Consider the following 26,189-nt stretch of genomic DNA (forward strand, 5'->3'; position numbering starts at 1 on the left):
TGAACCATGAGATCATGACCTGAGCCGAAGTCGGGATGCTCAACCTACTGAGCCACCCAGGCGCCCTTGCTGTGGGGCAGTTTAGTTGCATCCCCTGGTCTCCCACGAGAAGCCAGACACTACCCTTCCCTCCCCCCACATCATAAGGACAACAGCATCTCCAGACATTGCCAAATGCCCTCTAGGGGGCAAATCTGCTCCCAGGTTGAGCACCACCAGTGTGTGGTGTGAGGCAGGGAGTGACACAAAAAATCTGCCCAGAGGCTTTGCTGAGCAGGCTGCTCCTGTGGAGCAGGAGAGGAAGTGGTGGGGGCAGCAGGTCGTAAGGTCAAAGGGAACAGCGTGGGCAGAGCCCCCTGCGGAGGGAGGATGCAGCATGGGAGACAGCCTGGAAGAGAGCAGCAGTGACCTGTGGATATTCGTGCTTTAGGGGGAATGCCACACAGCCGCTTCTTGCCAGAGGCACCCATCCACCAAAGGTCTTCTCAGAAGTCCGAGATCCACTCACTTGCTGAGGGCAATTAAGAACCATCCCGACTGGGTTCGGATTCTTACTCTGAAAGAATGTAGGGATGGAATTATATCAGCTCTCTGGCCTTGTTCCAGGACTTGAACGCTACACAAATATATGTTGTGTTTTCTTTTTTAGAAGCTTCACAGAGAGATTAATTTATTCATCATAAAATTAACCCATTTCAATGATTCTTAGTAAAGGTACTGGAATACCCAGTTTTATAACATTTCATCACTGGCCTGGGGAAGGAGAGCAGTGAGGGCTCCCCTCGGCACGTCCTCAGCTGTGGACACACTTTATGTGCTTCTTTTCTGTTGTACCTTTTCCCTGTTGCTTCTGTGGGGCCTGCGGCAGATTTTCTTCATCAAAAGTGCTTTACTAGAAACAGACTCCTCAATATGTGTGGGCGCACGTGTGTATAACACTACTTACTCGAAAATTCTGTCCTTATACAAACATGTTTATACTCTGACTTCACGTATCCTTTATTACGAACAGCCAGCAATTACAGAAATAATATGAGGGGATTTATATTCCAATGAAATTTTGCCTTGAAATCACTGATCATTATTAAAGAAGTGTGTGTGTGGTAAAGACAGTCTGGCATGATAGCAAGTACATTAAATATATACGTATGTAATTTACCCTTGAACACGTTTAGAGAATAAATAAAGCAGCAGGGGGAAGATGTCACACCAAGGTGGGGGGAGGGACACCTGCGGGATCGGCTAGATTCTCTCAGCTGTTACTCCCTGCTTTCCAGCAGAGGCCCCAGTTCTCTCTGACCCAATGCCCAGACCTGCCATTTCTTCACCCTGTCACCGACACGGTCACATCCCCCTCAGCATCGTCTGGAACTCCTCACCAGCTGCACGTGCACCGCATCCCTCGGGGACTTCTTGCTTTCCTTGTAAGTCACGCAGACAACCTGTGATTTACATGCAAGTAAGGGGAAGGAGAAATATAGATGTCTTCCTTCTGAACAGAGAACAAAGACCGGCCTCAGTCCCCGTGGTGGAGTCTGTGGTGCTGGTGGAGGTTTGAGCTCTGGCGAAAGCTTTTCCCACACTGGCCGCACTGGTAGGGCTTCTCCCCGGTGTGGATCCTCTGGTGCAGTTTCAGGGTCGACTGGCGCCCAAAGCAGTTCCCACACTCTCCGCACGTGTAGGGCCTCTCCCCTGTGTGCACTCGCTTGTGCCTTTTCAGCTCTGAATTCCACGTGAAGCTTTTCCCACAGTCATCACATTTGTAAGGCTTCTTTGCCGAACGGGTCGGCTGGTGACCAAGACGCTGCAAACGACTGCTCAGGCTCCTTCTGCTCCCTTTGCTTTTCTTCAGCTCTCTCAGTGGGTGACTTTTCAGGGGGCTGCTGATGTATTCCAGTTCCCTGCAATGTCTCTGGTAGTGAGCAAATGGCTTCTGAGCATTTGGGGGGCTGATCTGCCTCCGTGACAACCGGGGTTCATTCATATTCGCCCCTCTCGGTTCGGGACTCTGCAGACCATTACCTTTGGATCTGCCAGGGGACAGGGCACATGGCTTCCCTCCTTTCGCCCCTTCTGGCTGTGGATTTTCCTTGTTGTCACTTTTCATTCTGGGGGCTTCTATAATTAGAAAGAATAGTTTCATTTTCTGGGCTCTGAAGAAAGGGCCTTAGCCAAAGAGCTAAGAAACATTCTCGAAGTATGGTCCTCCCCTGGCACCTTGCATTCAACTCATCTGGGACACCTGTTATGCAAGCAGGCTGCCCCCTCATCCCCACAACTGTGGAGTCAGGATCTCTGGGGGTTGGGACCTGGAAATCTGCATGGTCCACAGGCTCCTGGGCTGATTCTAATTTGTATTACAGTTAGGAACCAAGTTCTCCAGTCCTATCTCCTTCTGGCCTTTAGGGAACGGTTTAGGAAGAAGAAATATGGAAAAGCAAACCCATCAGCCCTAGCATTAATTAACAAATGGAAATAAAAGAGAGTTGAAATTTCAACACTGCAACACACTTACTCACATGGACACTGAATGATTGCCACTGTCTCTTTAAATAATGGGAAATCCAGCAAACATGACACATTCTTTCATTACGAACGTGACAGCATTAGGGTTAAAAACTGCATTGGGTCCTGACTTCAGAAACTCCCCAATTTCTGATCATCATGATTGAGGATCAGGATGGAAATGAGCTAGAATGTCTGTGGGCAAGTTGGAGGATCTGGAGCCATGCTATCCCATAGGATTCCTGCCAGGTGGGAAGGGTACACGTGTATGGGTACCTGTGCACGCACTATTCAATATGGCTGCCACTAGCCACCTGGGGCTACTGAGTCCTTGAAATGTGGCTAGCGTAACCTCAGTTTAATTAATTTAAATCCAGATTTAGATAAGGAGCCTACACAATTATGGTCAATTGCTTTTCAACAAGGTTGTCAAGACAATTCAATGGGGAAAGAATACTTCTTTCAATAAAATTGGCTGGGACAACTGGGTATCCACTTGGAAAACTATGAGGGTGGACCCTTGCCTCATTACATAACAAAAAACAACTCAATATAAGAGCTAAACCAATGTCTCTCTGAACAAAACATTGGTATAAATTTCTGTGACTCTGGATTAGGCTATGGTATGTTAGATATGTCACCAAAAACACAGGCAAGCTAATAAAAATAAATAAATTGGACTTGATCACAATTAGAAACATTTGTGCTTCAAAGTATACTATCAAGGAAGTGAAAAGACAACCCAAAGAGAGAGAAAACACTTGTAAGTTATATATATAAGACTCTAGTATCCAGGAAATACAGAGAACTCTTAAAAACAAAGACTAACCCAATTTATTTACTTTTTTTAAAATGTTTAAAAAAAAAAAATTTTTTTTTTTTTAATGTTTTATTTATTTCCAGGAGAGAGAGACAGCGTGAGCAGGGGAGGGTCAGAGAGAGAGGGAGTCACAGACTGAAACAGGCTCCAGGCTCTGAGCTGGCAGTCAGCACAGAGCCCGACGCGGGGCTCGAACCCACGAACCGCGAGATCATGACCTAAGCAAAAGTCGGACGCTTAACCGACTAAGCCACCCAGGCGCCCCAAAGACTAACCCAATTTAGAGATGGGCAAAGGATCTGAATAGATACTTCTCCAAAGAAGATATATGACTGACCAATAGAAACATGAAAAGATGCTCAACATCATTCGCCATCAGAGAAATAGAGCCTCCATGAGGTACCACTCCACACCTAATGGGATTGCTGTAACCAGAAAGACTGACAAGGGTAACAAGGATGTGGAGAAATCAGAATTCTCCTAGGGACTGGTGGTGGGAATGTAAAATGGCGCAGTTGCTTTGCAAAACGGCCTGGCATTTCCTCAAAAGGTTAAGCATTGAGTTACCATATGACCCAGCTATTCCACTCTGAGATATACATCCAAGAGAAATGAGAGCCTGTCCACACAAACACTTGTACATGAGTGTTCACAGCAGCATAATTTCTAACAGTCAAAAAATGGAAGTACCCCAAATGACCATCAAGTGAAGCATAAACAGCAGATCCATATAATGGAATATCAGCCATAAGAGGAACAAAGTAGTGATTGATACGTGTTACAGCACGGATGAACCATGAAAACATTATGCTCAGGGAATGAAGCCATTCACAAAACAGCACAACAAATGTGATTCTGAAATATCCATAAAAGGCAAATCCAGAGACAGAAAGTACATGGTGGTTGCCAGGGGTTGGAAAAGGGGCACTAGAGAGTGACCACCAACGGGTCTGGGTTTCTTTCTGAGGTCATAAAAATATTCAAAAATAAGATAGTGGGAGGGGCGCCTGGGTGGCTTAGTCGGTTAAGTGTCCGACTTTCGCTTAGGTCATGATCTCATGGTTCGTGGGTTCGAGCCCCGCGTCGGGCTCTGTGCTGACTGCCAGCTCAGAGCCTGGAGCCTATTTCAGAGTCTGTACCTCCCTCTCTCTCTGACCCTCCCCTGCTCACGCTGTCTCTCTCCTAGAAATAAAAAAAAAAAAAAAGATAGTGGGGATGGTTGCATAAGTGCATGAATATAATAAAAACCACTGTACTGTACACTTTGAAAGGGTGAATTTTATAATATGTGAATTATAGCTCCATAAATAAAATTTAAATAGCCACCTGTGGCCATTGGCAACTGTACGGGCAGTGCAGCTCTGAAGAAAGGCACTGCTGATCTTAGGTGTGAGGAACACGAGACTCTATCTGCAGCAATCAAATAAAAGGAGACGGAGCCTGTATGCACACTGAGCTGCCTATGATGAGACAGGAGAAGGGAGTGTGCAGGCCGAGGACCATGAAGTCCATAGGTTATAGGTCAGGACCTCAGCCAGGGTCAAAGTGCTTTTCCATTGGATGCCCCTGGTCTTCTCATTATTTTTTTTAATGTTTATTTATTTTCAGAGAGAATGTGAGCAGGGGAGGGACACAGAGAGAGGGAGAGAGAAAATCCCAAGCAGGCTCCACACTGTCAGCACAGTCCAATGCGGGGCTCAATCCCATGAACAGTGAGATCATGACCTGAGTCTAAATCAAGAGCTGACGCTTAACTGACTGAGCCACTCAGGTACCTTGATCTTCTCTACTCTTAACTTCCAAGAAAAACCAAACCCAAGTATTTCACTGAAATGTAGCAAATCTTAAGGAATCAAGATGTTCTAGCCTTCTGGTAACCTTTTTCTCTAACCCGCTGACCGGCCCCTGTATTCATATCGCTAAGATTGGCCAAAGCGTCACTGTCATTTGGTCTTCGAGTACAGCAGGGCCAACAATTACTGGCATCATACCAGACACAAATAGGGAAATAGACATAAGACGTCACGGAGAGAGGAAGAGGCAGAAGATATTACGGAGCAGGACTTTTCCTTTAGGCCCTTTCTAAACATAGGATCATTTTAAGTGATGACACTCAGCCACTGATAGCATGGACATTCATCAGTGGCCATATGTGGATCTGTCTTCACTGCAAGAAGCTCTGAAAGGAACAGAGAAGTAGGACCTAGATAATCCTATTGTGCGCTGGACTGTTAGAGTCATTAACAGACAATAATAGAAAGGTACTTCTTATGTACAGTATCACTACCATTCTGCTCAGTTAAATTGGTTAGAGAATAAAACTCTCCTGCTATATAAAACATTAAACAAACTCAACACAAGGTCTACGGTTTCTCAGAACGATGAGATATTCTGACAGAGGTAAAGGACTTAGGGAGAGAAGAGGTATCAAGTGTTTACCTGTCCCAGCCAATCTGGGGCTTGGTTCCTGGAGGAGCGGTGACTTTTCCCAATGATGAGAGCTCAGCTGGTCTGGAGATCCCGCCTGGGAAGGCTCCTCCAGAGCACTCTCCCGGGGATACCTCCTAGAAGTTTGCAGCTGAAAGTCTGGCAATTCCTGTTCTCCAAGCTGAGATCCAGTCTTCTCCAAGAGCACCTTCTGCCCCTGCATGCACACGGCCACCTAGGAACAAGCCCCATGCATTAGCGTGCAGCTAGAGGACGCGCCGAGAGGAGCTGGGCCTCTCTCTGCTCTGCGAGGACTCCTTCACCCTGCGGATCCCTGAAAACAGCGTGGGGGCCAACCTGGAGAGACTTCGGAGAGTCTCAAAGGAAGCAAAGGGCGGGACGTGGAAAACGATTAGAGAGACGCTACTTCAAATCAGCCAGGATTTCCTGAGTGGGTGCCCTAAACCATGTGCCTTTCTCGAGGCCTCAGAGTCATCACAGAGAAGGCACAAATATTGGTCAGTCGTGACACTGGCCTAACAGATTGTCACCCTATGTTCATGTGCCTCCCTACTTCTACTGAAAACAGGCCCTGCTGGGTAGGGAAGTAGTACGGCAAGGCCATTAAAACAACAACAACCACCCTTACCTAATCAATTGTTCTGCCCAAGACTTCCCTGGGAAGGAGATCCTAGTAGTAGCAGGGCTCTGAGTGGACCGCTCACCCCAAAACACATGGTTGTCTGCTTCCTGCCTAGGCTCTGACTGGAGTCTGACTTGGGGTGGGGGTGGGGGGGCTAGAAGAAAGAATGGCCAAGTGAGCTGCAACTTCGTGATCCAAAAGCAAGACACTTCACGAAAACAAGGTCTACCATTACATTCCCCCCAAATCAAATTCTTACCCAACAATATGATCCTTTCTGCTAAGAATCCTGATTGTAGGAAACTTTCAGGAATGGGTGTGGTGAGATCTGTCAGCAAAAATGCAAGAACCTTACTTGATCCTCTACTTCCTCACTGGAGTGCCAGTGTCTGACAACCTGTTATCTCTCTGAGGGGATGTTCCCAAACAGAGGCCAGAAGCAACATCTGAAGCCATCCGGTGCATTTCTGGACTAACTAGGGAGGGATCCAGAGCCCAAATACTATCCAGATGAAAACGAAATCCTGGGAACCACGAGACAGGGCCCTCCTTACCCACTGCTTTGGTCTCTTGGCTGCTCTTTGAAAATCTTCCACCAGGGTCACAATCTCCTTGCAGCTCACTGGACATCGATGCCTGACCCGAGCCTGGATCTCCGGGGGCAGGATGTTCAGGAACTGCTCCAGCACCAGGAACTCCAATATTTGCTCCTTGGTGTGCAGCTCAGGCTGCAGCCACTGACGGCAGAGCTGCTGGAGCCGGGAGAGTGCCTCTTGGGGTCCAGACACCTCTTGGTAACAAAACCTTCGGAAGTTCTGGCGGGAGAGCTCGGGATCTGGGCGGTCCTTTTGCAGAGCCGGTCCCCGTTTCTCCTCCAGCTTTGTTATTATGTGTCTCTCTGGCTTGGAGGAGGCCTGAATGTGGGACTGCGAGCTCAAAGTTATCTCCATCTTAGCCGCCATCTTGGGGCTCAGGAGACAGCCTCTCTCTCTCTCTCCAGGCGAGTAGCTCAAGCCTTCGGGATCATGTCTCCGGACAAGTGTCGTCTCTAAGTGCTGGAAAGACGTCAGTGAGGGCGGGGCACAAACAGGCCCCAAGCTCCCAAAGACAACGCAGGGCCCGACGGAGGGGAGTGTCTATCCCTCTGGTAGTTTCCTGAGCTGTCCCGAAATGGAGAAAAGTCGTAACGTTCTGAAAGAACTGGGGAAAATCTTGCTTTTACTTCATCGATAAGCGCACGAGGTCTCAGAGGAAATGCGCAACGTGACCAAACTGGCGGCCGGGAAATCCTAGGAAAAGTTCAAGTTGTCACACAGGTGGCCTGCGCCAGCTCCGCCGCACTCGGGCGGCAACGACCTCGAGCATGTCGCCCGACAGCGCGCGCCGGAGGGGAGGGATCGGAAGCCCCCCACGCACAGCAAGGCAGGCTGAGCGCGGCGGCGGCTCGCTCCCGACGCCCGGCAGGCCCACTCGCTGCGGCCTCCGAGGGCGCCCCGGCTGTCCCCGGCGAGGCGAAGCTGCGGCTCTCCGGCGCGCGGCTCAGCTTCGTGACTGCATGAGGGCCCGGGCTGGCGCTGAGGGGGCGGCTTCGCAAGCGATCTGGCAACCGGCGTCCACCTGCCGCGGACTCCCCTCTCTGGGGACCCGGGATCCGGGACCCGGAACCCGAGAGCTAGGGCCGGGGGCGGGGCCGGGGCCGCTCGTCGCGGACGCTTCCGCTGGCTGAGGAGGAATGACGCAAGGAAGTGCGCCGCAGGAGGGCCCGCCCCCTCTCCTGAGGGATTGGCTCCCAGAGGGCGTTCTCTCGCATCTATTTGCTACGAAGTCTGTCGGTGCTGGCGAGGGACGACGCCCGGCCTTCGCATTGCACGCCGGGAGCTGTAGTCCAATGGCGCTACTCGCGAGCACGCGTAGCCGGCTTTCCAGGCGCTGACTTCCGGCCCGGCAGCTGAGCGAGTCCGGTGAGTGTTCCCTTTCTTCGCGACTGCGGGCTCGCGGCGGGGTCTGACGCCGGCCTATGAGCCCCTTTGCCGCTGGAAGTCTTTTCAGAATGGTGGGGGCAGGCGCGGTCCTGCTTCCAGGCCGTCCCCGTGCGGATGTTTTCCCGCATCTCGCACGCCGGGGGCGCAGCGGAATTTACTGCTGCCGACGAAGTGAATCAGCCCGGCTCCAGTCCTCGTCCTGCTTCCCGCCAAGCGCCAGAGTTCTTGCCGGAGTGAAACACATTTCTGAGACCAGCGTTTTAAAACAAACTAAGGGTGGGATGGCAGAGGCCTAGAGAGCACAGGCTCCGCCTTCCGCATGAAACTAGGGTAGCATTTATCAAATTATTCCTCTTCCAGAGAAGGTGCAGGATGTAGAAAATCCCGTCTTCGAGTCCTGGACCTTGTGCTGAGGAGCTATATGCCATGTGATGCTCTTGTTTGTTAAAAAGAACTGCTATCTGTAATGCCTTCCATTTCTCCACTTCTTGCCTCTTGGGCCGCATTACATGTTTAGAGATTATAAGTGAAGGCAGTTCAACTTTGGAAGAAGAGTAATCTGAGTCCAGTCTGTTTTTTTCTCACATATTTCTTTTTTTTTTTTTAATGCTTTTTATTTATTTCTAGGAGAGAGAGAGAGAGCGTGAGCGGGGGAGGGTCAGAGAGAGAGGGAGTCACAGACTGAAACAGGCTCCAGGCTCTGAGCTGGCAGTCAGCAAAGAGCCCGACGCAGGGCTCGAACCCACGAACCGCGAGATCGTGACCTGAGCGAAAGTCGGACGCTTAACCGACTAAGCCTCCCGGGCGCCCCTTTTCTCACATATTTCTAAATGCTTATTTATTTTGGGGCGAGAGAGACAGAGTGCAAGCGGGAGAGGGCCAGAGAGAGAGGGAAACATAGAATCTGAAGCCGGCTCCAGGCTCCGAGCTGTTAGCACGAAGAACTATGTGGGGCTCGAACTCCCAAACTGTGAGATCATGACCCCAGCCAAAGTCTGAACCTCAACCAACTGAGCCACCCAGGCACCCCTTGAATCCAGTTTTTTAAAAGCATTTTTTTTCTCCTTCCTGTGAACAGGTTTACCCTTTCGGTAGAGGAGTAGAATGTTGAGTGTGACATAATTAGGGACAGCTCCAGTCTTACAGCCTCACAATTCAGCAATTCCTAGGAAATTTGGAACTTTTCCTACCCCACCTGTAGGTAAAATCTCAGGGAATTTTGACAGGCCCTGTTTATATCACATGCCTGCTCCCCAGGTGGGGAGCAGGGTACTGTAATGAATAGACCCACCAGATTCACTGGGCTAGAAAGGGACTCTTTCACAAAGGAAGAAGAGACTGCATTCAAAAATAGGAAAGGGGCGCCTGGGTGGCTGTCGGTTAAGCATCCGACTTCGGCTCAGGTCATGATCTCATGGTTGGTGGGTTGGAGTCCNAGAAGGTGGCTCCTGGCTTCGGGACCGGACAGAGGGCAGAGACAAGATCCCAATAATATGGGAAATAAAAGAAAGAACAGCTGGATGACATTGTGAAACTAGTTGGGGAATTCATTAGCAAACACCATGTGGATGTGGTGAAAACTATTTTGATATTTCCAGTGTTTTAGATCTGTGGCTTGGACTGTGGAGGGAACAAAGTACATCACAAGAGGCAGAGGGAAGGAATAGGAGATAACTTTACCCTGTCTTTTCCCTTTTCTGTAGCCTCCCTTCAATGCCTTGTCTTTCTCAACTGCACCACTCTGAAATTCTCGTGTGTGTCTGATTCCAGAAAGACTTCTTTCATTGGTCTCCAGGAGAATGGCTTCCCAGTGATCTGAGAGGAAATGGAATCTGCTCTCTAGGATAGAAGCAGCTAACCACTGAGCCAGTTTGCTGAAGCAAATCATGGCTACAACAAGGAGTCCCAAGGCATACCCATCCCCAGGCGAGGACTCCACAGAGGGACGGAAATCAGCTCTTCCCAGCAACGGCTCTGACTCCGAAGCTTCCCGCCAGCGCTTCAGGCACTTCTGCTACCAGGAGGTAGCCGGCCCCCATGAAGCGTTCAGCAAGCTCTGGGAACTCTGCTGTCAGTGGCTGAGGCCTAAGACACACTCAAAAGAGCAAATACTGGAGCTGCTGGTTTTAGAGCAGTTTCTGACCATCTTGCCAGAGGAGATCCAGGCCTGGGTGAGGGAGCAACATCCAGAAAATGGCGACGAAGCTGTGGCTTTAGTGGAGGATGTAGAGAGTGTGTCTGGGCAACAGGTGAGAAAAGGCAAATCAAAACCTGGTGAATTTAGTTACGAAGTGGGGTGAGGTGCGCAGTAATCTGTTACTGGAGAGGTGCTGAGAAGTGCACAGTAGCCTTCCGCCACCCACCACAAACTCAGCTATCTTGGCTTGGTCCCATGCCCTTCGTCTATGGGGAGACTTTCTCATTTGCTGCAGTAACATACATGCTGATGTAGTCAGTGGATTCTAGCGTCCCTAACACAAACATAAAAGCTCAGGTTAGTTCTCTAAAACAAGGCCAGGGAAAGGACAACGGTTCCTCACTCAGGGGATCAGGAGACTTAGAGTTGGTGAGTTAAAATCCAGTCTCTCTTGCTGAAAGGTTCCTTGAGNCGTGGGGCAGACAAAAGTGGGCACCGCCCCTGGAGCTGAGCTGTGATGGAGGAGGAATGGCTGTGTCAGGAGCCTTAGGTGGCAGAGGACGGTGGGAGAAAGGGGCTGGAGGAGAAGGGGCCCNACTTTCAAAAGACCTACTGGATCCTGTGTAGGCAGCGAGTGGATCAGAAGGTCTGGCAGCAGAGGAACGCGCCCTGAGGCAGGCTGGTGGGTGCAGCCTGAAAGGGCTGAGGTGAGGGGTCTTTGATGCTGGTAGAACTGACCAGACTTGGGGCCGCACTTAATGGGGCGTGGGGAGAGGGCAGTACTGCTGGGGCCACAGCTTTCTGAAGCTGTGCTCCATGGTTAGCACTTGGGCCATGTCACCTGTATGCTAAGTGCTTCCACTGAATCTGAATCGCTGGAGACCAGGGGATTGAGAACCACTTCTATTCCTTTTTTTTTTTAATTACAGGACCTTGAGAGTATTTCTCTTCTGCCTCCTTGTATCTCACGTCATTTCCTAATGCCACTGTTAGGGGTTTTAAAGTCCATTAGGCAGGACTTTGGAGTGACAGATGATGGGGTCTGTTCTCAGGTCCCAGATTCAGGGAAGGACTGGAAAGTGCTCAATGAGGAGACAGCCCCTTTGGGAGCAGCCAGAGAGCCACGGAGGTCCCACCTGAACCGGCGGGGTCATCCAGAGGAAAGCGCTTTGACGGAGTCACAGAGCTCCCAACAAAGATCAGCGCAACAGCCAGAAGGTAATTGGAATTCCTGCCCTCGCCTGGGGCTGTAGAAAAACTGATTTTGGAAATGCAGGTCTGAGCTTGAGTGTTCTAGATTAAATGCCTTTGAAATGTACCCACAACACAAGATTTCAAATGTTCTGTTCGGTGATGGTAACAGCACTTAGACGGGTGGAGTTTTTTTCTGTGTCGCCCTAATTCTCCTTTATTACAGTTGATTCTGCTGTTTCTGCACCCGGAATATTAAAATCAGTACATGTGCCCTTACCTGCATAGTAGCTCTTCATATATTTGAAGACAAAACCCCTTTTCTTATCCAGCTTAACTTCATCCAAAACAAATTTCCCCTGATTATTTCTGCCTTTCTTCCAAAGCTCTATTTTGGCTTTTAGTTCTCTTAATTTTTTTTTTTGTTAAAAAATTGTTACGTTGAAGTGAAATTCATGTAACAAAATTAGCCATTTTCAAGTGAGGAATCCACGTGCATTTAGCACATACATTTAGCACATACATTCACGTGTTCTACAATCACGTGTCTCCAGTTCATAACACTGTCACTCCCTAAAGGAAGCCACCCACGCATTCAGGAGTTACTCCTCATTCTCTCTATGGGTGTGTTCTGGAGATTTCATAGAAAGGGTAGTCTGCAGCACATGACCTTCTCATTTAACAGGTTTAAGCCTCTATCACTACTCCCATCCTTTTCATGGCTAAATAATATTCCAATGCAAAGACAGACCAAGTCTCTGTTGTTCTGTATCTCTTACAGGGAACCAGTGTGGCTGCATACATTTTGAGATAGTCCAAGGCCACTACTGCCTTTTCTGCTTAATCGAAAGCTACCATTGTAGGGTGTGGAGTAATTTCTAAAAACCAGCTCTTTATTTAACCCACACCCTAGACGAAAACATTGCATCTTGACCCTGTTTCCATTGGCTACTTTCTGTTGAAACAGAAAACTGTCTAAGAGGTGTACTTAGTTTTGTGTTTTTAAGCAAATGGGACACTCAGTCAGTATCTTTGGAAACTCTACCACTTAGCATTGATTTTTTTTTTTAAATCTTGGGAACATCACTGCTCTCCAGTATGTGGTTTCCAGGGCTGTGGGGTCTGAATGTGAAGGGGGTAAAAACTCACCCTGTGCCAGATTCCGCTCCCCCAGCTCACCTGTCTTCAGGCTGCTCTGATCCCTAGTTCGATAACATCTTCATAGTCAGACCTCTGCATGTCCTAGAGGTTCTGTTCTTCAGTCAACAAAATAAACCCTTTCTTTAGTAGAATTCTTTTTTTTCTTTAACATTTATTTATTTTTGAGAGACAGAGCATGAACAGGAAAGGGGCAGAGAGAGGGAGGGAGGCACAGAATCCAAAGCAGACTCCAGGCTCTGAGCTATCAGCCCAGGGCCTTATGTGGGGCTTGAACCCACAAACCATGAGATAATGACCCGAGCTGAAGTCGGCCACTTAACCGACTGAGCCACCTAGGGCCCCACTTAGCAGAATTCCTGAAGGTGGGTTTCTGGGAAATATCTTATGTTTGTGTGAGAAAAGTAAAAGTCTTCAATTACTATGGTATTTTTAGGAGTGCTAGGGTCATCTTGATGGTGGGGCTCAGAGCTTCCCTTCTCCATTTAACTTTTTTTGATGTTTTTTATTTATTTTGAGAGACAGAATAGGTGAGAGGCAGAGAGAGGGAGAGAATCCCAAGAAGGCTCTACACCGTCAGTACATGATCATGAGATAGATCATGACCTGAGCCAAAATCTAAAGAGTTGTACACTTAACCAACTTAGCCACCCAGTGCCCCTAAACATTTTTTTTCTATAACATGCACATAGCACTTTAAAATTTATTTTGAGACACAGTGCGTGCACGAGAGAATGGGGGAGGGGCATGGGGGAATCTTACGCAGGCTCCAAGCTCAGCACAGAGCCTGACAGGAAGCTAGATCCCACAACCTGGGATCATGACCTGAGATGAAATCAAGAGTCGATGCTTAACCAACTGAGCAACCCGGGCGCCCCCACAGAGCTTTAGAATGAAGAAAGCCTTTTTGATAAAAGCTGTCATGCAAAGTGTCTGCTGAAAGGAGCTTCTTGACACACAGAGGCCACTGGCAATGGCAGTGGTCCTCAAACTCTTAGCGTGTTTGGACTCACCCGGGGGGCTGTGTCCATCCACTCACAGCCCCGGAGTTTCTGATGCAGTGGGGGCAGGGCCCAGGAATGTGCATTTGTGACGGGTGCCCAGTGCTGCTGCTGCTGCTGCTGCTGCTGCTGCTGCTGCTGGGCTGGGAGCCCCATGCACAGCCCTGCTCTGGCTGCCCTGTGGCAGCCGCCCTCCAACAGAGGCTGTTTTCTCGCCAGCCTGGATGACGGCACAGCCTCCCAGGAACCTGCCCCAAGAGAGGGGTCTTCGAGACCAGGAGACGGGCGCTGTGCGTGGGACAGCTGGGGCCCAGGTGAGCTGTGCTTTGACCCCTTCTGTCTCTTGAGGTTCCCATTTCACTCACTCTTACCCCCAAGCCCCATTTCCAGAGATGTTAGGGAGATCATGAGGTCCATCCACTGGCCTTCTTTGTGTTGTTTTCTGTCCACCTGTCATCTTCCCAGCTCCTTCCTCACCCTGATGCTTCCCTCAGAGACCTGATGTCCCTGTCTCGCTTTACCCTGACGTGATGCCTGTGGCCATGTCCCTAGCCCACACCAGGCGAGAGCAGTGCTACTTAACGGTAGCAGCAGCCCCCGGTGTTGTTACAGGGAGCAGCCACGTGTGAGGACAAAGCCTTACCCCTCGGTCAAGAAGGACGGCTATACCTCGGGCCGGCACAGAGGATCCTCCACAGGGACATTACAAGGAGGAATGACAAAAATGACTCTCTGGGTAAGGATACCCATTCCCTCAGCCCAGAGTGGATGTTCATTTGTTCAGAGAGTGAGAGACTGTGAGACCCGAGAAGGGAGGGAGACCACTGGGTCGAGGAAAGAAGGAAATAAACCGGAGGAGCCCGAGAGCAGGTACAAGACACAGAGACTGGAAGAGAGGGAAGACAGGCCAGAGGGCTCATGACAGGGTGGACAGCATTACAGGGTGGAAACGAGGGAGGGCGAGACACGGAGAGCAGTGGGGGCGGAAGCGGCAGGTAGAGCATGGGGCGGAGGGAGTGAGAAAGAGACAGCAAGGGACCGCCGGCAGTGAGGGGGTGCAGCCTGTGGGAACACCGGGCGGACACGAATGCACTTGTGCTCACACACGCCCCCGAGGGCTGTCCTGAGTGGCAGAGGTGAAACACAAGAGCACCCAACTCTGACCGCGTGCTTCTGTGCCTGTGCCCTCAGGAGGCAGCCAGGCCCTCTGCAGTCTCCGGCCTGTCGGTTGCTGTTCTCAAGTCAGCTCTGCCCGCCCTGCTCGGCCCCCTGCGTCAGGCTCTGTACCAACAGCTCGGAGCGTGGAGCCTGTGTCTCCCTCTCTCTGCCCCTCCCCCACTCACGCTCAGTCTCTCTCTCAAAAATAAATACATTTAAAAAAAAAATCAGTTCTGCCTCTTCAGGGCTGCACCTCAGAGCAGCAGATTCAGGGAAGGGACAGATGCTCTGCGGCTGGCTCAGCCTTGATGTCTCCTCCCTGCGGGGGTTCCCAGTCATGTTCCGGATCAAGAATACACAGGGGCCCTCAATACTTACCGCTGAGCGAGGAACATTATAGGAGTTCCACAGGGACACTGCCCATGAGACACCGCCAAACGGGGAAGAATGGATCAGAGGTGACACCCAGCAGCCAGATTCAGCGGCCGGAGAAACGGCAGGCACAGCTCGGGCTGCTGAGGAAAGCAGAATGTTCCTGTCAGTTGTCAGTGAACCTGGATTTTATGGGAAACTCCAGGTGCACCAGTAAGCAGCTGGCTGTGTGGGGAAGTTGCCCGGGTCTTTTTTTTTTTTTTAAAGCATGTTAAGTATGCAAAGTTGCCCAGCTCTTGTGTGAATGTGGTCCCCATGGCCTCTGGAGCAACATCAGAGGAAGTTCAAAAGCCTCAGGGCTGTGCAAGACCGCAGCCCAGAACCTGTCTTTTGAGAGGACATGGAAGCGCCGCTGGCCTCACATGGCTCCTGTGGTTCTCCTAGGAATATGGCAGAGAGGGCAGTTGAGGTCAGGGCCCAAGCCAAGACTCCTCAAGTACAAAGACACAGCGGGGAATGCCAGCAGCTACAAATCCGACAGCAAGCAGCCAGCCCTGGACCCCCACAGCCTCTCTGCACTACTCGCAGGAGCACAGGGGTCCCCCACACTGGGTCTTGTCTTCTGGTTATAAATTGAAGATGGTTCCTATTCCCTCCCAGGTGGGGGCAGTCGGAATGAAGGCTGTATTGGGCAGCCAACATTAATGCCACTTGTTGGACTGTGTACGGCTTACACACAAGGAAAGGAGCACCTAAGCCTTTATGTTGGCTGGGTAACCCAGGGCATTTTCTTTGTGGAGTTCTGAACTTGGAAAGCCAAAGCCAGTGTGTCTCTGTCACCGAGGTAGTGAATTTTCTGCCTCGCTATTACCTGTGGACTTTGTGTACACAACATTAAGGTAATAGTGTGGGGATGGGTCCTGAATTCTCTATGGAAGGGGGTGATGTCCTAGCAGCTGTGGCTGTTGGACGAGTCCAGAAGTCACTAACAGTGGCTAGGAATGAGCTTCCGTTGCAGCTACAGGACAGTGGAGCAGAAGACGAGTGATCAAAGGTGTGGGGACGAAGTGGGGTAGAGAGTGGCTTTGCGTTTCGCTGAGAAGATAACAAGTGAACAAAGATGTCAGGAGAAGCCACGAGCTACATGGCCGTCTGGGGAAAGAGTGCAACAGAGGAAACAGCCAGCACACAGGCTGAGGCTACAGTGAGTCTGAGGAGGTGGCCAGTGTGGCCAGCGCAGACCGAGAGAGGGTGAGCCTGAAAAATGGTATCCGGCGCCAGATCACTTGGGTCAGTGTTACTGGAAATGACCTGAACTGAGACAGAGCAAGCATTTACAGACCTGACAAGTTCCTATTGCTGCTGTGTCCAAGTGCACTTCTACTGTATCATTCACAACAAACCACCTGGCTTTCCACAGATAGTTGACAAGCTCTTTTTTTTTTAATGTTTTATTTATTTCTGAGAGAGAGGGAGAGAGGGATGGAGGGAGACAGTGTGAGCAGGGGAGGGTCAGAGAGAGCGGGAGATACAAAATCCAAAACAGGCTCCAGGCTCTGAGCTGTCAGCACAGAGCCCGATGCAGGGCTCGAACCCACAAACTATGAGATCATGACCTGAGGTCAGACACTTAACTGACTGAGCCACCCAGGCGCCCTTGACAAGCTCTAATGTAGGAGTTGGGGTCCTACATAAAGGACTTTGTAAGCACTTGATGTTTTCTCAGTGAAATGGGGTGGCCTTGCAGGACTCTAAGCACACAGGGAATCATTTTAAAAGGATCGTGTTGAGTAGTTCCTTGACACAAGAACCCTCCCCGAACCAGCCCGTAGGCCCTACTGTGAGGAGCATGTGCTGGGTGTTCCTGAGGAACCAGCGGGCCTCATGCCCTTCTCGGGGGAGCACTGCTTCTTCCACCTCGGGATAGGTCATGCTGTGGCATCGACAAGGATGACAGCAGATACTCAAGACAGGGATGGGCCAGTCAGCGCTACTCAACATCAGAGGTGGAAGGCAACAGAAGCGACTTACCAGCAGCCATGTCCTCTCGTGAGCTACAAACCCTCACAGGTTCTCCCAACCACGGAGATAGGCATTGCACTTACATGCCATCACTCAGGAGAAATGAGTGGGATTCAGGATGAAGAGAAACAAAAGTGCAACTTTGGTAAATACTCAGCAACCCCTTCTCCACCAGAAAGGATGCCCTTTCCACTACACTGAACGTTTCTGTTTTAGCAAAGACCCCCACAGTCAGGTGGTTTCCCAGGGATGACAGCAGACACTGGTGGCAGCTGGACAAACCAATGTGGAACTTGTTGAGCTGTTAACCTTGCCCTGTGGGGTCCAGGCCTCTGTGATCTCATCATGTGTCCCTTGGCCCATGGCGGCAGGTGTGCGCTGGGGTGAAGAGGAGGCACAGGCACCCCTGGATGTTCTCTGTAAAGCTCAACTACATGAGAAACTCCATCCTCGTCAGAACAGCCAGACTTACAGGGTGGTAGCAAAAGCACTCTGGGAACAGGGTATTGACTACAGCTGAGATACCACAAAGTGAGAGGAGGCTGTTGCTGAGCCATCTGGCCTTGAGGAGGAAATGGACACCCGTCAAGCTCCTGGGCCTCCACATGCACAGTGGGAAGCAGTGCTGTTCTTGACCAAGACGGAAGGGTTGCCGAGTTTGTGGAGCTAAGTCAGCAGAACGGGGAGCCCACAGAGGTCAGAGAAGGGGCAGTGGTGGATGGTGCAGCCAGGGATGAAAAGGACATCTGGAATCCTGGCCAGGGACGTAGGAGACGTGACCTGCCAGTTCTGTTCCCACAGAGAGTTGGTAGGACTCTTGCCTCTGATGCTCAAAGGACAGGGAGGTCTACCCAGAGGACCTCAGCCCAGCATTAAAGCAGGGGCTGCCTCTGCTGCTGGTGTGCTCACCGCCTTGATGGATGGCCTTCCACAGGCCAGGGGGTCTGGCTCTCTGCACATTGAGGCTGTTTCCTCTGCCCTGCAGATCCCAAATCCCACATCCACCAGCCTCTTTCCCAGGGGGCCTGTCATTTTTCCTGTGCAGCTCCTTTCGTCAGCCTCCTCAGATGGCCAGTCAGGCCTCCAGGCAGACTCTCCTCTTCCCTCCTCCTGCTGCATGATCCCCCTTTCCTGGTAAATCATATGCTGGCCAGGTGCTCGCAACACGCTTTCTTCTCATTTGGGCCAAACTCGGGAGGGCCTTCAGGTAGGCTGTCAAGAACTGAGATCAAACCTGCAGACAGACTGGCAGATGGCACAGAACTGGCCTCCCTGCCTCGGTTTTGTCACTGTGTCCAAACATCCAAAAAGGGACAGAACAAGAAAAAAGCAGGTGGAGTTGAGGGGTATTTACCTGTGACCACAGGGTTTGGAGCTTGAAAATATTACAACTGGAAATGAAACAAGGCTATTATTAGTATAAGACTGAATCCTGTGAAGACCTCCATTTAGATATTCTTGTTGGTGCTCTAATGATAACCTTCCTCATTCCTCTGTTCTTTCTCCACAGCCCGGCATGTTTCTGTTCTCTCAGGTCTTGAGATCAAGAACGGAACTAAAAAAGAGAATAAAAAATGGGAGCATTCAGAGCAGGCTGAGGTGAAGGAGGCCCTATGGAGAAAGTCTGGTGACCTTTTTTGGAACCCTGGCCCGGAGAGAGAAGGGAAGGGTGAGCCTATGCTGAGAGGGCCATGTAGACGGTTTCCAGGCGAGCACGAGGGGACAGCCCCAGCCCAGGAGAGGGAGAGGCAGCAGATACTCCAGGCTGGAGAGAAGGCCTGTGCACATCTCCTGAGCGGGGGTACCTACTCTCAAGGAACTTTCTGTTGTTATCAGCCAGTCCCCGAGCTGGACAGAGCTTCTAAGTGTCAGGAATGTGGGAAAAGCTTTAGCCGAGGTTCTTACCTTGTGCGGCATCAGAGAATCCACACGGGAGAAAAGCCTCACAAGTGCGGCGAGTGTGGGAAAGGCTTTAGTGAGCGCTCCAACCTCACTGCCCACCTAAGGACGCACACGGGGGAGAGACCCTACCGCTGTGGGCAATGTGGGAAAAGCTTCAACCAGAGCTCCAGCCTCATTGTCCACCAGAGGACCCACACCGGGGAGAAGCCTTACCAGTGCACCGTCTGTGGAAAGAGATTCAACAACAGCTCCCAGTTCAGTGCTCACCGGCGAGCCCACACGGGGCAGAGCCCATACCTGCGTGCACAGTGTGGGAAAAGCTTTGACAACAGCTCCCACATCAGTGCCCACCAGAAAACACACACTGGGGAGAAGTATTACAGTTGCGCTGTGTGAGGGAAGCTTCACTAAGCACCCTGCCCTGATATGCCATCGGGGGCACACAAGGAAGACACCTCACGTCGCCAAGAAGGGACACGTGGAGCGGGGGTGTAGGAGAGCCAACATATCAATTTCATAGTTTGACGTGTTACCTGGAGCTTCTGTCTGCTCGTGGAGGCTTCTGCTAGCCAGGCCCTGGCGCAGCAGGAGACTTACTCACCAGCCGNTTCCTGACCAGAAATCCAGTCACATTCGTCTGCTTTGGGGAGGCGTGTGACTCAGACACTGAGGACACAGCCCAAGTTCTCACAGATTCCCAGGCATGCAATCCCTGCATCTGAGAGCAGAAGGTGCTCAGTCACAGAACCTGCGCAGGTGAATATAACCTGCAGAGCAGAACCGGTTCAGTTTACAGGGGACAACTATCTCCCTTCCTTCATCCTTGGGAACAGGGACCTACTGAAAGCTCAGTAACTGTGAAGGTCCCACCTGGCTGTCCACCCACCACCCTGCCTGCAAAGGGGAATGACAGCTGGAGCTCTTGGGAAAACTAGCACCAATGCCAATCAGGAAGTAAACAAGCACTTAGGCAGCGGCAGCAAATGGTGCCTGGGCAGCCCAGAAAGTTAAGCTTCCATTCATTCAGGTCATTATCTTGAGGATCGGGAGACAGCTCCTCACATTGAGCTCTGTGCTGCCAGCTCAGAGCCTGCGTCAGATTCTGCGTCTCCCTCTCTCTCTCTCTCTGCCCCTTCCCCTCCCCCAGGTGCACACGTGCACGTGCACACACACACACTCTGTCTCTCTCAAAAATAAATAAACCTTAACAAATTAAAAGAAGAAATGCTATTTGTAAAGCATCTAACTCCACACTTGGCACATAGAAAGTGCAGAGTAAATGGTCTGTGGTGCTAAGAAAATCTACATGTTACAGGAATTTCTTCATGACATCTCACCATCTGACATGTATTTATACATTTAAATTGTTATTCTCTTGCAAGAATGTAAGATTCTTGAAGAGCAGGGAATTGGTTTGGCCACCTCCATTACTGTTGGTGTGTATTAGTTTTTTGCAAATGAATGAATCGGTGAGAAATTGTAAAACTGGGGTCTTCAGAACTGATGAACTACTTAGCGGTCAAGTACTTAAGCATTTATGTAGAATGTAAAAGGGGATGAAAACTGGTCTGTCTCTGACATCTGTCTCTCCTCCACTTCCACCACTAATGCTCTAAGCAGGATGTCTATACTTCAGCACTACAGACATCTTGGGCCACACATGTCTTTATTGAGGGTGAGGGCATGAGAGAGAGTGAGCATCCTGTTCACTGTAGGATGTGTAGCTGTACCCCTGGCCTTTACCAACTAGTGGTCAGAAGCACCCCCTGAGTTGAAGAAACAAAATTGCCTCCATTGTTACCAAATGCCTTTTTGGGGGCAAAACTGTCTCTGGTTAGGAACCTTTGTACGGACAATCATTAAACCAGGCTGGAGTAAGAGTCTTCATCTGTCCATCTGGTCTTGCTACAAAGCAGATCTGAACTTCTTTACCTTCTACAAATTGAATCCAATTGTATAACTACTCTGTTCCAAAGCCCTGGAGACTTCCCGTTGCCACGGACATAAGCCGAGATCTCCAAGTTTGCAAGGTTGTCCTCAGGATTCAAGGCCCATCTACCCCTCCAGCCTCACTGTCCACTATCCTAGATACATTTTCTAGCCAGCACAGATGAATCACTCTCAGGCCCTAAAACAAACTGGCTCTGGGCTTTCTAAGCCGTAGTGTCCTGGTTTGCTAAACTTCTGCCTAGAACACTTTTCTCAACTTCCAATGCAGTCTTTCCATAACAACTGAGCAACTGAACACAAGGGGTTGTAGGTCTCCATCCCTCCCAACTAGCGGAGGAAGAGTAGCTGAGCCTAGAAACGTAGAGAGAAATGTTCTCGAGGAGAGCATCATCAAAAGGAAGGAACTCCACAGGTAAATACTGGTACCACCACCACCACCACCACTTTCCTGAAGCCTCCTAATGCTTTCACTTTCAACTCCTCAGCTGGGTCTCCGACTTTCTCGAAGCACCGTATCTAATTCCACCTAATACCAGAATGTTTTTGGTGGATTTTTCTTCTCCACGAGTTTGGGAGACGTGTCTGAGTGGTGTTCTGAGGCAGTAGGGACTCAGGGAAAGAGTGTTTTATCAGCGAAAGTCACAAGGACAACAGGCTGACGGCCTTTCAAAGGCCGCTCCTCTGGGAAATGCATGGGACGGGTGCCTGGTGGGGAGACGGACTCGCACACTGATTACCTCGCCCCCACGCCTCCCCAGAGGGGCGGGGTCCCGGAACACGGCTAGTCGGCGTCTTTGCATCCCAACACCCAGGTCGGGAGATGACAGCTATAGAGGAGAGGCAAGAGCAGCGGCACTGGGAGCCACGGGAACAGGAAAAGTCATCTTCACACGAGCCACTCACCAGCCACGCCGCCTTTTCCCTGCGCGCTGGGACAGAAGCTTCCGCGAGGGAGGCCGGGACTTTCTGAAGACCAGACGCATGCGCAGTGGCTCAGCCCAAAAAGAGCCGGATGGAACACGGAACACGCAAGCGCGGCCTAAAGGACATTTCCGTTTTTCTGGTTTCCGCCGTCCGCTAATCGACAGCAGTCCTCACCAGTGAATGGACAGGAGCCTCTGACGTCATGTCCTGGGGCCAATCACGCTGTTGGAGAGAAGGGAGGGGGGTGGCCAGGTTTGGGCGTTTCTTAACACTCTTCCATTGGTTCCTGCTGTTCTGGGCCAGGTGCTTTCTGCTTGTTGACTTGGATGGGTTTCATTTCCAACCCTAGTGTTGATCAACGGGTTTTACAGATTTTATAGCTACGGCAATCCAAAACCGTCACACTACCCGTATGCTTAGGCACAGTTATAAACATATTCATACTAAGTAATCCTAAGAACCATCCTACTGAGTCGGGAAACGGTTAATAGGCAGGGAGACATAAAAGACCTTCAGGGAGGCAGGATGGAACCTCAAGTGGGAGCCTGAAGAAGCGGTGACGGCAGCGGAATTTGGGGAAAAAGAGGATGAGATAAATATGCTCTGGACCTGCCTGGAGATGCCATGCGTGCAGCCCCACAAACTTTCTGATAAGGTCTCACTAAAAAGCCAGGGACAAAAATCCTCAGCGACTACCCAGTCAGGACCCCACTCACCCTCAGGAGCATTATACTGACCCTCAACAAACTATCGCTCTCCTCACTCTTGTCCGTGAGAGTCATTCTTTGACTCCACGAGAGACAAGGACCAGCGTGTCTCCCACCCTCCTGCAACACCATGAAGTCAGTAGTATTACTATTTTCGTTCTCTAGAAGGGGAAACCAAGACAGTTTTCAAGTGACTGCCTAATGACAGAGGTAAGACTAGAACTCGCTTCCAAGCCAGTGTTTTCTTCCCTGTTTCATTTTTTAATATTCCATCAGTACCGCAAATCCTTGTCATGTTAAAAGGAAATCTCTCCACTCCTTTTTTCCCTAGCAACACACTCTCTCTCTACAGAGAAAATAACTGTTACTGTGTGTATATCTTCCTGTCCCTTCATATGCAATTTTGCCCATTTACTTTACCTTGACGGTTTTCTATTTCAGTATATCGACATCATCTTTCATTTTGGGGCTGCTGTGTTTAGTCATATACCATAATATATTCAGTCTTCCATCATTTCCATTTCGGTGGACATTGCAATACTTTCTTTTTTTTAATTTTTAACATTTATTTAGTATCAAGAAACAGGGAGCGTGAGCAAGGAAGAGAGAGAGAAGGGGAGGCACAGAATCTGAAGCAGACTCCAGGCTCTGATCTGTCAGCACAGAGCCCGATAAAGGGCTCAAACCCACAAACTGCAAGATCATGACCTGAGCTGAAGTTGGATGCTTAACCGGCTGAGCCACCCAGGTGTCCCGAAATACTGGTTTTGAGTAACTGAAAACTAAAATCCTCAATGGAGAGGATTATCTGAGACAGCCATTTGTACCTGTTGTAATCAGCAAATGGAACGGAAGAGTAAAGATAACATCAGCTCAACTATGATTTTGCATTACTGAGATGAAACTAACACTGAGTACACTTTTTCTTCCAGGCAAGAAAAATCCCCAAAAATACCCATAAAATTATTTTTAATAGCAACCAGCTGTGAGAGTTAATATTGTACAGCAAAACAAAACTGTTACTAAATATCTTTTAGTTACCATATAGTTGTATACTCAAGTAAATTTAATTTACAAGTCTAATTTTNATACCTCCCTTTCTGTCTGACCCTCCCCTGTTCACGCTCTCTTTCTCTCTCAGAAATATTAATATATATATATTTAATGTTTATTTATTTTTAGTTGTTTTTTAATGTTTTGTTTATTTCTGAGAGAGAGAGACAGCGTGAGCAGGGGAGGGTCAGACAGAAAGGGAGGTATAGAATCTGAAACAGGCTCCAGGCTCTGATCTGTCAGCATAGAGCCCGATGCGGGGCTCAAACCCACGAACCGTGAGATCATGACCTGAGCCAAAGTCGGACGCTTAACTGACTGAGCCACCCAGGCGCCCCTAAAAATTTTTATTTATTTTTAAGAGAGAGAGAATGTGAGTGAGGTGGAGGACAGAGAGAGGGGGAGACAATATCTGAAGCAGGCTCTGTGCCGAGACCAGAGAGCCAGATGCAGGGCTAGAACTCAGAGCTCAGAGCAGTGAGATCATGACCTGAACTGAATGGGAGGCTTAACCTACTGAGCCACCCAAGTGCCCTGCTTTCCTAATTATTTTGTGTGTATGTGTTACCCTCAACTGGGATATTCTGGATATATTTTGAAGAGGGAGCTGATAGATTGGGATATGGAGTTTGAAGGAAGTAATGGTGGAGTCTTCTCTATGGTCTCTCTGCCTTTATTCTGGCTTCTCCATCCACCCATCATTTATGAAGACACTGGTAGCTCAGTGAAGGAGTTTCCTGGATCAGGATATAAATGAAAAGAGGTGGAGTGTGAAATAGACTGATAAACCTCTCTAGGAAACAGTTCCACTTTGATTAAACATAACACTGAGCAGTTTTCACCAAACACTTTCCCACACACATTATCTATTTGATCCCTACAGTGTTCCTGCTGGCTCTTCTATTCATTTTACATACGAGGAAAGGGAGTGCTGGAGACATCATGTCCATGAGCTACCATATCTCATTGTTTGCAGAGTCACCAAAATGCCTCTTAGCTCTTATTATCATGAATTTTCTAAGTTATCTGCTGCCTCCCTATTCCAAGGGCAGAGTAACTAGACAGCTACATTGTTAAGAGAGACAAAGAGTGCCGAGTGATTGTGGGAAGAAACCCAGTATGGCAGTTAGTTTTTTCTCCTCCAATCTTCTGTGTCTTACTAGCCCCTAACACAAAGCTAGATTTAAAATATTCTGGTTTTTTTTATCAGGAGACCTGAATTACTCCAAAGTGTTTAAAGAATCCCTGTTTTCCTCTTATTTTCTCCCAAGTTATTTAGTAATTTAAATGATTTGCCTTAAGAATATGACAGTTCAGGGGCGCCTGGGTAGCTCAGTAAGACTTCGCCTAGGTCGTGATCTCAGAGTTCATGGGTCAAGCCCTGCTTTGGGCTCTGTGCTGACAGCTAGCTCAGAGCTTGGAGCCTGCTTCAGATTCTGTGTCTCCTCTCTCTGACCCTCCCCTGCTCATCCTCTCTCTCTCTCTCAGAAATAATAATTTTTAAAAAACATTAAAGTAGGGGGGAGGGGGGGATGGGCATGGAGGAGGGCACTTTGGGGATGAGCACTGAGTGTTATGTGGAAACTAATTTGACAATAAACTATTTGTAAAATAAATAAATAAATAAATAAACGTTAAAAAAATAAAATTAAAAAAAAAACAAAAAATACATTAAAGTAAAGCACAATGGGGTGCCTGGGTGACTCAGGGTCAGTTAGTTAAGTGTCTGACTTAAGCTCAGGTCATGATCTCAAGGTTTGTGAGTTCGAGCCCCACATCTGGAGCCTGCTTCAGATTCTCTGTCTCCCTCTCTCTGCCCCTCCCCTGTTCGCATCTGTCTCTCTCTCTCTCTCAAAAATAGATGAACATTAAAAAATTTTTAAATAAGGAAAAGCACAGAAGCCTCTAGAAATACAAAAATATGTAATATTTATTAAATGTAATAAATAACACGTGGACAATAGAGACAGTGAGCTAGGTCTGTACTAAATCAACAACCTCTGAGCTATTGATGAGACACATCTACTCTGTTACCTGTAGTCCACAGGATTTTTAGTAACTAAGTGTAGAATATTAGAAATAACACTAACCATGTCTTAACAGCTTATGGCTATTGGGAACATATCTTAGTTTTACTAGAGTTAGTATTCCTCATGTTTATCTGGCCAGAGTGAGAATGAAAAAAAAGTTATGTACAGAAGAAGAGGAGATAAATGATGATGGAATTTTCCTTTCTC

The 26,189-nt window shown here is 49.2% G+C and overlaps 2 protein-coding genes and 1 long non-coding RNA gene across 4 annotated transcripts; 1 reads left to right on the forward strand and 2 right to left on the reverse strand.

Moving 5' to 3' along the window:
* Positions 1-974: 974 nt before the first annotated feature.
* ZNF174 (zinc finger protein 174) lies at positions 975-8,071 on the reverse strand. The gene is made up of 3 exons (XM_077762583.1): positions 6,950-8,071; positions 5,765-5,987; positions 975-2,118 (listed from the first exon to the last, which is right to left on the reverse strand). Exons 1-3 carry the CDS (start codon positions 7,355-7,357, stop codon positions 1,517-1,519), a joined length of 1,233 nt encoding a protein of 410 aa, XP_077618709.1. The 5' UTR covers positions 7,358-8,071; the 3' UTR covers positions 975-1,516.
* A 244-nt stretch (positions 8,072-8,315) lies between these two features.
* ZSCAN32 (zinc finger and SCAN domain containing 32) lies at positions 8,316-19,750 on the forward strand. Its single transcript, XM_077762577.1, has 6 exons — positions 8,316-8,356; positions 10,081-10,626; positions 11,567-11,732; positions 14,066-14,178; positions 14,477-14,600; positions 18,927-19,750. Exons 2-6 carry the CDS (start codon positions 10,264-10,266, stop codon positions 19,712-19,714), a joined length of 1,554 nt encoding a protein of 517 aa, XP_077618703.1. The 5' UTR covers positions 8,316-8,356; positions 10,081-10,263; the 3' UTR covers positions 19,715-19,750.
* Positions 12,344-19,750, reverse strand: LOC144230337 (uncharacterized). 2 transcript variants are annotated; one of them, XR_013334752.1, is made up of 5 exons: positions 19,532-19,750; positions 19,322-19,417; positions 18,771-18,971; positions 15,401-15,537; positions 12,344-12,956 (listed from the first exon to the last, which is right to left on the reverse strand). It is a non-coding gene; the product is annotated as an uncharacterized LOC144230337 (long non-coding RNA). The 2 variants fall into 2 exon arrangements; XR_013334751.1 differs by having other exon boundaries at positions 12,344-12,961.
* Positions 19,751-26,189: the final 6,439 nt, after the last annotated feature.

Source organism: Crocuta crocuta, unplaced genomic scaffold (genome assembly GCF_008692635.1).
Source record: "Crocuta crocuta isolate KB4526 unplaced genomic scaffold, BGI_CrCroc_1.0 scaffold234, whole genome shotgun sequence".
Taxonomy (NCBI): domain Eukaryota; kingdom Metazoa; phylum Chordata; class Mammalia; order Carnivora; family Hyaenidae; genus Crocuta; species Crocuta crocuta.

What these genes read in the sequence shown, in the direction of transcription:
- ZNF174 (XM_077762583.1), bottom strand. Translation starts at nt 7,357, where the DNA reads ATGGCGGCTAAGATGGAGATAACTTTGAGCTCGCAGTCCCACATTCAG. An exon ending in CCAAGAGACCAAAGCAGTGG is followed by an intron (nt 5,988 to 6,949) that starts GTAAGGAGGGCC and finishes GCTTGTTCCTAG; the next exon opens with GTGGCCGTGTGCATGCAGGG. An exon ending in CCCCAGATTGGCTGGGACAG is followed by an intron (nt 2,119 to 5,764) that starts GTAAACACTTGA and finishes TTCTAATTATAG; the next exon opens with AAGCCCCCAGAATGAAAAGT.
- ZSCAN32 (XM_077762577.1), top strand. Translation starts at nt 10,264, where the DNA reads ATGGCTACAACAAGGAGTCCCAAGGCATACCCATCCCCAGGCGAGGAC. An exon ending in ATCAGCGCAACAGCCAGAAG is followed by an intron (nt 11,733 to 14,065) that starts GTAATTGGAATT and finishes GCCCTCCAACAG; the next exon opens with AGGCTGTTTTCTCGCCAGCC. An exon ending in TGACAAAAATGACTCTCTGG is followed by an intron (nt 14,601 to 18,926) that starts GTAAGGATACCC and finishes CTTTCTCCACAG; the next exon opens with CCCGGCATGTTTCTGTTCTC.